Genomic DNA, 12364 nt, shown 5'->3' on the forward strand with positions numbered 1-12364 from the left:
CCTGACAGCACAGCAAATCCCTGTGCTAGCTCTCATGCACGCGATCACGTGTGGCCGACGGTGATCACATCTGCCGGCCACACACATTGGGTCCCCCGCTATGCAGTGGGCACTCACCTCCTGCGGCTCTTAAAAGGAACCCCGTACCTGTACAGGGTTTCGCGCAGGGTTGCCATTCTGCTCTCCCCCCCCCCATAAAAAGACGTGAGTCAGTCAGGAACCGGTTATAGCTCCATTTGTCTGCCTCCCCTCCCCCCCCCCACAGCAGGGGGGGAGTGGATACTTGGATTTGACAGGTACCCGCTCCCCCTTCTGTCTCAGTTTGCAGCTGCCTCAACTGCCAGTTTTCTGGGACACTTGACAAGTCCCAGAAGACTGCGGCCCATTCACAAAGTGCAGTCCGCTTGGAGCATGTGCAGTAGAAATTTGGTTATGAAGTTGCAAAGCTTCCGGTTTCCCTTAGGGCTAGCTCACACCACAAAAACATCCTCCAGAATCATTCTTGATGCGTTTCTGCATGTGCATTCTAATGCCGCGTACACACGGGCGGACTGCATGGCGTACTTAGTTCATCATACAATCCGACGGACAGTCCGTCGTACTTTTGCCTGAACGGACTTGACCACACACGGATGCACAAACAGTCCGTCGAAAGCTTGCGCGATGACGTGTACAGCACGTACGACGGGACTAGAAATAGGAAGTCCAATACACAGCAAAGCACCCTTCCGCCGTGTAAATCCTTTCTGGGCATGCGCCATTCTTAGTCCGTCGAACTAGCATACTGACGAGCGGATTGTCCGCTGAAACCAAAGTACGACGGACAGAATTTCGAAAACTCCGAAATTCTTAGTACGCCAGACTGCACGCTGAAAAAGTCCGCTGAAGCCCACACACGAGCGGACTGTCCGCTGAAATGTGTTTCGACTGACTAAGTACGCCATACAGTCCGCCCGTGTGTACGCGGCATAAGTGCTTTTTTTTCTTGTTTTTTGGGTTCCAGTATGTTTTTGATGCGTGTAGGGGCGTTCTGGTGCGTTTTACTGCGTTCCAGTAAAGTTCTGTGCAGGAAAAATGCAGCATGTTCTACTTTTTTCTGGAACTAAACGCATTGGTGTGAACTATGACATTGAAAATCATATAATCTACTTTCAATGCCTTTTGGGATGAAGGAAAAAAAGCACTGGAACGCATGGGGCATGAACTAGCCCTTAGTCAAGATGGTGGTGCCAGGACCTGATAGCCAGCTCAGGTGAGGACACTGCTGGATCCCTGGACAGGCAAGGAGCTAGAGATCTTGATGTCACCACTGGCAAGAGCCGTGGCTGGTTTGAATACACTGAATGCCGTTTTGTTTGGATGTCAGTGCTTACGACGTTTTAAGAATAATTACCTTTTAAATTTGAGTACTGCACCGTGAAGCCTCTTCTTTCCATTCCATTAATACATCCCTAGGAATCTATCCTACTAGAAGGTTCGGAGAGGAGTATTTCAGCAGAGAAAAACCGCTACAGGAGGAGAGATCCGTTATTGGAAAAATCAGTGGATAGAATTCCTTGGCCAAGTGATCCTTCCTGTCTGTGCCTATCCGCTCTCTATAGAGATCCATCACAACTGGTAAGAGGCTCTGTTTTACTTACTTTTGATGAACAGAAAAATCGTTTGTTCTTCTGAGACGTTCGTCCTGGTTATTCACATTGGGTTAAGCACTTTTTGGACTACAAAGTTTTAATGTTTTCTTATATATTTGTATTTGCATATTAGCACTTTTTATAGCACAGGAAATCAACATTGCACATGCGGGCATTTATGCATGCCTCTTCATTTGATTTTTGGATTGAGCGTCTTTATTAGTTACGTTTATGGACTGAATATATATTTTTTTTTTTTAGATGCAGTGCTGTTCTTTTTATACATATATTTGATATATATATTTTTAAATATATATTCACTGTTTTTGTTTGTTTATTGGGTTTTAGCGCAGATATCCTGCTATACACATGATTTGTAGCTGCTTACTTTGAATTTTTTTGGGGGGTGGGGGCTCCTCTTTAACTGCTTCCCAACTGCCTCACGCAGATATACTGCGGCTGAAGGGCACATACAGGCAGAATCATGTGTCACTTAGCCCCCCCCCCACAGTTAGAATCACTCCCTAGGACACACTTAACCCCTACAGCGCCTAGTGGTTGACCCCTTCACTGCCAGTCACATTTACACAGTAATCAATGCATTTTTAATTGCACTGATCACTGTATAAATGTGAATGGTCCCAAAAATGTGCCAAAAGTGTCTGATCTGTCTGCCATAATGTCGCAGTCGCAATAAAAATCGCTGATCGCCACCATTACTGATAAAAAAATTATTAATAAAAATGCCATAAAAATATCCCCTATTTTGAAAATGCTATAACTTTTGCGCAAACCAATCAATAAACGCTTATTGCGATTTTTTTTACCAAAGAATATGTAGAAGAATACGCATCGGCCTAAACTGAGGAAAAAAAGTTTTTTATAAATTTTTTGGGGATATTTATTATAGCAAAAAGTAAAAATGAATACTTTTTTCAAAATTGTCACTCTTTTTTTGATTATAGCGCAAAAAAATAAAACCGCAAAGGTGATCAAATACCACCAAAAGAAAGCTCTATTTGTGGGAAAAAAAGGATGTAAATTATGTTTGGGAGCCACGTCGCACAACTGCACAATTATCAGTTAAAGTGACGAAGTGCCGAATCGCAAAAAACGCTCTGGTCTGGTTAATCTGCTTTCTTTGTCTCAAAGGGGAAACATCAGAGCTCTGTTGGGCAACTAAAAAAAAAAAATAATTGTATTGTAAAAAAATAATAAAAAATAAATATTGTAAAAAAAATAATATTGAAAAAAAAAAATTTAAAAAAAATATAAAAAAGTAATATTGTAAAAAAATAATGTAAAAAAAATAAAAATAAATAATATTAAAAAAAATATTAAAATAAGTTATATTGTAAAAAAAAAAATAATATTGTAAAAAATAATAATACAATAACAAAATGTGAGACGTCTAAAGCTTGGCACACACAATGAGATTATGGGACGGTTTTGTTTTTGCACGCTAGTCTCATCTCAAATGGAAATGAAGAGGTTACTAAAGTTATGAAAATTCTCCTAGGACAGAATAACAATTCACAAGGGATGCAATGTATTGTATTGTATTTATATTTTTTTATAAAGACCAGTTAAATGTAAATCGCACGGGAACATATTGGGTGTTTGTTCCTTCATATAATATCGGATGAACTGTCCCGATCGGCTCTGGAAAGCTGCATACTAATCAGATTATCGGACGATCGCTTCTGATGGTGTACATTTAACCCCCCCACACCACTCCAGCCAAACTTCGATAAACTTCACAAACAACCCACCAGCGCTAGAGAAGCGGGCGGCTCCCCCTTCAGTCAGCTGGAGGGAATGCAGCCAGTCAGGTAGACGAGAACTCCTCACGCCGCACCAGCTCAGCTGGATATCCCGGCTGGAAGGTGAGCAGGCGGCTGGCGTCTGCTGGGGGCGGGACCGCAGGAACTCACTCGCACATGCCCAGCTGTCAGCGAACCAATGAGCGGGAGAGGGCGTTACTAGGCTGGTGGGAGGGATTATGTGCAGTGAGAAGAGGGACTGTGTGATTGGCCCCCACCATTCCCTGTGCGGAGGTGGCTGCTCTCAGGCGCCTTCCTGCGCTCCCTCTACATGCTCCTGTCCATAGGGGGGGCACGGACAGTGACCAGGGCGCTCCAGGATCCGGAGCCTTCTATTAGTGGGCTCAGCACTCACACAGACTACAGCGGAGCAGGCGACAGAGGACTCCCTGCTTATACCATGCTGTGCTATGTGACGAGGCCGGATGCGGTGGTCATGGAGGTGGAGGTGGATGCCAAGGCGAATGGAGAGGACTGTCTGACCCAGGTGAGGACCTTCATAGGGTGCTGATCGGACTCTTTACTTTACACCCCCTAAATAGAGTACAGGACCCCCCATACTTCTCTACTGGCTTCAACTCTCTAAATTCTGTGTATAGAGGGGAGAGCACCCCCAATGCTGCTAGAGCCCCCCTCCACCCCCCCATACTGCTAGAACCCCCAATACTACTAGAGCCCCTCTTTACCCCTCCCCCAATGCTGCTACAGCCACCCCTCCACCCCCCCATACTGCTAGAACCCCCAATACTACTAGAGCCCCTCTTTACCCCTCCCCCCAATGCTGATAGAGCCCCTTTTTCCCTCCCCCAATGCTGCTAGTGGGAGCCCCCCTCCACCCAATACTGCTAGTGCCCCTCTTTCTCTCTCCCCCCACCAGTGCTGCGAGTGGGAGCCCCCCAATGCTGCTAGTGGGAATCCCCAATACTGCCAGAAAGGACCTTACCCCCCAATACATGCAGTGAGCCCCTGATACTGCTAGAGAGCCCCCCCCCCCAATGCTGCTAGTGGGAATCCCCAATACTGCCAGAAAGGACCTTACCCCCCAATACATGCAGTGAGCCCCTGATACTGCTAGAGAGCCCCCCCCCCAATGCTGCTAGTGGGAATCTCCAATACTGCCAGAAAGGACCCTACCCCCCAATACATGCAGTGAGCCCCTGATACTGCTAGAGAGCCCCCCCCCCCCCAATGCTGCTAGTGGGAATCACCAATACTGCCAGAAAGGACTCTTCCCCCAATACATGCAGTGAGCCCCCAATACTACCATAGTGGGCCTCACCCTACCCCCAATACTGCCAGAAAGGACCCTACCCCCAATACATGCAGTGAGCCCCTGATATTGCTAGAGAGGGCCCCCTCCCCCCAATGCTGCTAGTGGGAGCCCACCCTACCCCCAATACTGCCAGAGAGCCCCTGATACTGCTAGAGGACCCCCTCCCCCCAATACTGCTAGTGGGAACCCCCTCCCCTTAATGCTGCTAGTGGGAGCCCCCCAATGCTCCCTAGAGGACCCCCTCCCCCCAATACTGCCAGAGAGGTGCCCCCCCTCATCCCCAAGCCGATGTGTCTCTGCAGGCGATCTACCAGGGTACCCCCTCCCCCATATGTCTGTACACACCATGTAATGCTTTACCTATCAGCCCTCTGGGGTTTATGAGTCTGTACACCGTGTGTTTACATATCTGCCAGGACTCACCGGTGTCTGTACCCCTGTATACATCTTATTGTTATAGAGCTGCACCTGTCTATACAATATGTAATGTATACATGTCTGAGGAGTGATTACCCTCTTCTCCCCAAGGGCTGATGTGTCTGTATACACCATGTATTCTTTATATATCTGCATGTAGACACATCAGCATGGTATGGGGGCATATTGACATTACAATGTTTACCTGTCTGCCAGGTGTCACCCCCAGACTGATGTCTGTGTACATCATTTAATAGTTTTATATATCTATCTGCCAGGAATATGACCCCCCCCCCCCCCACCCCAACTAATGTGTCTGTACACATCATATAATGTTTATATATCCTCCAGGAATGAACAACCCCCACCGTGTCTGTACACCTGTATACATGATATGTTTATATCTGCCAGGAATTGCCCCTCCCTCTTCCCTCACAACTGTCTGTATATATCATATAATGTTTACATATCATCCAGGCCGGGTGAGAGAATAGGCCACTAGATGAGTCCGGGGGTCCCTGCACTGAGGACAGCTTTGGTTTGTACCCCCAAGTTCCGTACATTGATACATTACCTTGCTGGTGACTGGGCTGGTTTTTGTTGTCTGCGTTTTGAATGTTGAGTGATTCACAATGGCTTTTATTTTCACTTCTTCTGCTTCCACCATTCCCGGATGGTGTCTCACCTGTACCCGTACCCCACCTCTTACTTGTTTTGTGAATGGAACCTTGTTTTGGAACAGAAGTCAAACAAACAATTACAACATATATATTCTATTCTGCAGTGAAATTGCACAAGGTAAAACAAGTGAGAGGATGCAAGCAGCTTTCTTCTATCTGTAAGACTCACAGCTACAGAAGAGCCATAGGTACATAATCCAAAAGTGGCCACAGCCTGTGAGCTATGCATGGGTATAGATCTCAAAAGCACAAAAATATTACAAAAAAGATCCTACATTTTCATAATTCTTTTTTCCCCCATATGGACTTAATTACACTTTTCACCATAATACTTTAGTGAGCCCTGTTGCCATACGCAACATTTTTTCTAGGCCATCTTTCAGCTCATTGCAATCTATGAGCAAACAGATGAGATGAAATGTTTTCCATATGCAAATATGCTTCTTCGTGCAATGTTTGTTCTTGCATTGGTTTCTGAACAATGTTTTTAAAACTGCAGGAAAAAACGGATGTAATTTTTTTTTTTTTTTCTAAGGGTTAAAACCGTAGAGATTGAGAGAATATTGATATTAAATTATCTAAAAGCTATCTCTAATTTTAATTGTCCTCTAAAAATAGTTTTACTGCCCACCTAATGCCTACTATACAGCCAGAGGGGTTGTTCACATGTGGCGATGCTTTGTGGCAAATTACAGTGTGTACTGTGGAAGACCAGATGGTCTAGATTGTAAGCTCTATTGAGCAGGGCCCTCTGATCCCTCCTGTATTGATTTGTATTGTAAGTGTACTGTCTGCCCTCGTATTGTAAAGAGCTGCACAAACTGTTGGCGCTATATAAATCCTGAATAATAATAGTGAATGCAGGGTCCTAGGCAAGTTTGACAGGCGGTGCTGCATTTAAAGTGTTACTAAACCCAGGACCCTGCATTCACTATATCGGGGCTCCCACAGTACACACTGTAATTTGCTGCACAGTATCGCCACATGTGAACAGCCCCTCCTGGCTGTATAGTAGGCATTCGGTGGGCAGTAAAACTGCAGCGTAACTGCCTATTTTTAGAAGACCATTAAAATTAGAAATATATTTTTTTTTTTTTTTTTTTTTTTTTTTTTTTGTGGGTGGGGATCTACCTTTATCCCCCATTGATGAGAGTAAGTTTATCTAAGTGAGGGAAATTACCTCTTGTTGTCAGTGCAGGTATATCATTGGGAAGGTTAGCACTCTGTCCTAGTGACGACAACTCAAGTTAGATTTTCATTGTCATTAGGACTAAAGGGGTGAATCTTGCCAGTGGGGTCACAGATGGCAAAAACCAAACAAACATGAGGCCTCTTATTGCATTACTCGGCTCTAGCAAAATTTGAGGAAATATCACTTTAAAGTCTCCATACTGGGAATTTAAGTACAGGTGTCCTTTTTAGAAAACCATGTAAAGAGTTAATCTAATAACACATAAGACAGTAACTGGATGATAAGTGTAACATTGAAGCTATGAATAATGGTGTTTTTTTTACATCTTATCTTTGCTTCTTTGTTACATTAGCAATGTGTGTTGTCAAGACTCGCAGGTTGCACTACTTGTGAGAAGGACCAGCTAGGAAAATGTTGCGGAAGATTCATGTTGCTATTGATCATTCTTATATTTCATTTAATAATGAATACCTAAACCCACGTTTTCCTGTTTAGCCTAGGTTCACGCTGACAGCGGGAGTGAAATCTTGTGAGTTCAGCTCAACTCGCATAATTTCATTCCCACGTTTGTCAGTCCCGACTACGGGGAGGATTTCAGGGACATTGGTGCAGGTTTCTGCACAGATGCCTATTGAAATCGCACCCCAGAGTTGCCAAAAGTAGTACAGAAACTACTTTTGGGAATCAGTGTGGCGTCGCACAGATTTGGCCGTGCCATTGCCGGTAATTGCTACTTTTTTTTTTTTTTTTTTTTTTTTTTTATTAAATCGCATGCCAAATCGCTATTATGTGAACCAGGGCTTAATCACCGGAAGAAAGTTTTCAATTTTTAACAAAACATTAAACTTTTTTTTTTTTTTTTCCCCAACAAAAATGAGACAAGCATCCAGGATGTTTTAATTAAAGTTTATTTTTTTAAATAAACAGATTTACCTGCCCTGAGTAATGTTTTTTGAGCAGAGCAGCCCAGATACTTAACTTCTCGGGTCCCTCGCTGGCTCTCTTGGCTCATCCCACCTGCCAAGTGCCTCCAGACTAGGCTTGCTCCTGAGCCACGTCTCTACATATCCATTCACACAAGAGGTTCTCCCTCTCCTGATTGGCTCACAGGCTTTGGCAGCAGTGGGAGCCAATGAGGAGTGAGAGCCCCCAGAGAGCCAAGGCTCTCATGCACCTCATTGGATCAAGGTGGGGCTCGGGTAAGGTTTTTGGGGGGCTGCTGCACACAGCCTTTTTTCTTTACCTTCATGTATAGAATGTATGAAGGTAAAAAACTTTGAGCCTTTAGAACAACTTACATTTTCAGTTGGCATGTCTTTGTTCTAGATACATAAACAAGTGAACTTTAAACTCTCCAAACGGTTGGCATGCAGTGATCTCACTTTTTCTGGGCAGCCATATATTCTATTTCCTCGGTGATTCATATGTTTTCAAGTTTATTCAGCGCTTATTGCACTTGTCTGCTGACTCTATTTGACGTTGCAAAGAATCTTGATGGAGAACTTTCACAAGGTTACTGGAGTTCAGTTTTGTTTCCATGCATCTGTGCAGCATCCATTGTTGTATTAAAGTATAGAAGTATGTGAACCCTTGGCTTGTAAAACATCCCATTTAGATTAGAAATGAAAGGCAAAACATTGTGTGTATGTGTGTCTATGGATGTGCTATCATGCCTAGCGTGGTCAGCTTGAAATAGAAAGGCAGGTACTGGCAGGATCACCTAGTATTTCACACAAAAAAGTGATAAAAATATGACCGGATACTTTATTATAAGTACTGTAGGCCCATATCTTGGAGACTAAATGTTGGGATAGCATTCTTTAACAGCAAAAGGCACTGGATGTTTTTAAGAAGGGGGGGGGGGGGGAAGTTATATTGTTAAAAATGAATAGCAAAGAGTTTTTATTATCTTGCGTTTTTCTGGTAATACTTGTAATATTGAAACAATCTACCTGTTCACAGTAGGTAGACACCAGAAAAACATGACCGTAAACGGATTCATGCTATTTGTAGGGTAAGTGAAACAAAAGGCTCAAATGTGATCTTGGGGTAGTCGTGTTGCTCAGCTTTGGTGAGTTTTTACTTGGATTGTAGGAGGTCAGGGGGGAAAACAGCTAAGGGATTATTGGAGACTGGAGTTTGACTGCTTGGAATGCCTACATTTTAGGGAAATCTCATGTGAGAATTGAGGACTGCCATCAGTTTGCTTCATCTAAAATGGTTTAGATTCTTTACCTGCCTCGGAGAACCTTTTCTTCTTTTTCAGGGGGCTTTCATTTGGATTTTTTAGTCAACTTGTTCATTTTAAGACTTTATTTTTATCAACAGGTTGGCCATTCAATGAAAGTCAACAGTGTCTTTGTAAAGGTCCCACCACCTCCATCCCTGATCAGTTATATTGCCCTTTACAGCCACCACTAAAGCCCCTAGAGTAGGTTTGTGTTGGATGCCAAGTGGCGCAGTGACATCACTCCCTTGTTCATGTTATGTTTGTGCTCCACCATACACAGAAGCATCTGTATTGTTATCAGCTGTGATAGGGGGAGAAACCGCCAGAAAGCAATGGTGAAGGGCTTCTAACTGTATGGAACCCTTTACCACAATGTCACTTTGTCCTGAATGGGCAAGGTGATGGTATCAGTCTAAGGACGCTATGCTATAACCAGCTACCTTATGTGCGTTTAGGTCAATTCACAAGTAAGGCAAGGATAAGGATCTTATCTTAGCCGTGTGGTCATAATTTGCAAATCCCTTTGGACTTGGCTGAAAGACTCTCATTTTGTAAAATAAAGTTCTATAACTGGTGTTTAGCTTTAATGAGTCAAGAAAGGGAACTGTACTAGGAACATTTTACTATCTATAGTAGAGCTGCATAATTCTGGCCAAAATGAGAATCACAATTTTTATTTATTTTGCTTGGAACAAAAAGATCAGGTTTCTCGTGACGTAAAATCTTTCACATTATACAAAAAATTAAAATAAAAAATAAAGGGGTAACTTTTAGTGTTTGGTGTGGTTTTTTTTTTTCCAAAAAATTGCATTTGAAAGACCGCTGCACAAATATAATGTGACACAAAATATTGCAGCAACCACCATTTTGTTCTCTAGGGTGTCTACTAAAAAATTGGTTTGGGGGTTCTAAATCATTTTTTCTAGCAAAAAAAGATTTTAACTTGAAACCAAAAAATGTCAGGTTTAGTTTTTAAGTGGTTAAACTTTTTTCACTTGGGCTGGATTCACTACTATGCATTTTTTTGTGCTTTTTGCAGATTTGCACTACAGAACGTGTTCCATAGGAAACCATGTTAAATGAATTGTAGTGCAAATCTGCAAAATGCAAAAAGCACTAAAAATGCATAGATGTGAATCCAACCTTACTATTCCATTGACAAATTGTTACAATGTTTATACTTAAGTTCAACTGATACAGAATGTTTTGATTCTTAGCAGACTGCCCAGCTTTTTCCTTTTGATGACTGTGGCTTCAGAAGAGGAGAGAGAATTCTTTGCATAGAAAGAATTCTGAAACGCTTTTTAGTCAAGATCTTGACGATTAATTGTGCAGCTCTAATCTAATAGTAACCTGAGACCTTGGGTAATTTTTTTATTTTTTTTCCCTGTGGCCATTGCAGGAAAAAGACAGCTGGTGGCTATATTTTATACCATAAGGGCTCCTTCATATGGACATTGCCTTTGACAGATGTTGCCATTCATCAACAGGAGTACCTTTTTAGTAATTTGGAGCTTTTATACTAGGCGCTCTTCTGTACACCTCCAAGAATTGCCACCCAGTGAACATTTCCTTGCCAGCTAGGACCAGAACATGGGCCGCATACTATATTTCAACCTTGGATCTACTGGTTTGAAGGAAAAATCACTTGTAAGGTAGCTCCTTCTGAGCCTAGTCAACTTCTACTGCTTCAGTGCTGTCGTAGACAGGCATACGTATGAGGCATCTACTAGAAATGACATGTATTGAACGTTCTATCATCCTGACTCTGTTACAAGTGCATGGCTGAAACACAAAGCACTGCTCCAAGCTCCACAGACAGATGACTTTGGTGATTCACTCCCTACCGGGTGAAGCTCCCCAAGGGCTTGTCCTGCCTGCTCATCAACAGGATAAAAGGGAGCGATGGAAGCGCACACCAAAAGCCACTTGACTGCAGCTCTGTCCCTTCCCAAACCACACCCCTCTAACATTCATGGGCTTAATTTCAGAGGTTTAAGCCTATGATGGGTGAAACCTGTTAGATGGACATGGTTTGGGAGGAGATGGAGCTGAAGTCTTCCTGTTATGTTTGTAATATAGTGTCTTTCGGGGTGCACTTCCATCTTTTATCCTGTTGAAGTACATGGCTATAATTTCCGCACCCAAAGAAAAAGTGCTGTTGGCCTATTAGACCTTTGCACTATGCAATGTAGGCTTACTTTTTGCCAGTTATGGCTTTGAGAAAGAATGTTGCAATGCATCTAGCAGCTGTCTGAGGAGTTGTAAAAGAAATTCATTTATTAGAACAAAGTGAATTCTGACTCCACAGATATCTGTCTTGCTATTCATCTGTTTATCCGTCTTTAATAGAGTAGCTGGACGCAGTCTAAAACAGATAACTGTAGTTTGGCACTACAATGTGTCTGGTCTTAGAAATACCTAGGATTCTTTATTGAAGGATAAGCACTGGCTCATGAGCTTTAAAAGGGGGTCAACCTATCTCCAAAGACCTTGCCACTCAAGCTCCCAGGCATGCTAATCTATCTCTGAGAATTCAACAGTAAAATGCCCCCCTTGCTATAGGAAGGTCATGTTCTTCACATGGGGAACAAAGCTTGGTGCTCTGTTGGGAAGGTCCTCCCAACTGGCACTTCCAAGTTCTATAAAAACCCAGTCTGATTTCAGCCTACATTGTTTACCCATACAAACCCACCACTTCTGGAGGAGGTGTGCACTTGAAAATGCAGTTGTTTGTGGATTTTAAAAGGGCAAGTCCACATTTTGTTGAAGCAGTGATCTGATAAGGGTTGTAACTTTAAATTTAGCAGTTATTTATGACACAATTTTTGTTTTTACCAGTTATCCCAAAAAAAAATCTGTTTTCAGTACCATTAACAAAACCAATTAGGAGTCGATGTGGAAAAATGTCCCTTGAGCCAGGCTAAGATGGATCAAATATCTGCTAGTTCAGCAGGAACGGCCTGATATTTGAACCATGTATGGGCAGACTGAATGTACCCAAGTTGATCAACTTGGGTACAACCAGCCTATCTAATTTCACATGTGGTTATTATTGGCTGCTAGCGATAACCCACTGTGTTCTCCCGGCAAGGACTGCCCATAGCTATAATGCATC

General features: G+C 42.9%; 1 protein-coding gene across 1 annotated transcript in view; it reads left to right on the plus strand.

Annotated features, from left to right (window-relative positions):
* The first annotated feature begins 3660 nt into the window (after positions 1-3660).
* MYLIP (myosin regulatory light chain interacting protein) overlaps positions 3661-12364 on the plus strand; it is a 39009-nt gene continuing 30305 nt past the window's right edge. Inside the window, exon 1 of the mRNA XM_077492229.1 lies at positions 3661-3941. Coding sequence (XP_077348355.1) covers positions 3726-3941 — 216 coding nt within the window. The 5' untranslated portion in view covers positions 3661-3725. The remainder of the gene's footprint in view (positions 3942-12364) is intronic.

Source organism: Lithobates pipiens, unplaced genomic scaffold (assembly GCF_037356315.1).
Source record: "Lithobates pipiens isolate NorthernLeopardFrog02 unplaced genomic scaffold, aLitPip1_a1.2 Scaffold_19, whole genome shotgun sequence".
NCBI lineage: Eukaryota > Metazoa > Chordata > Amphibia > Anura > Ranidae > Lithobates > Lithobates pipiens.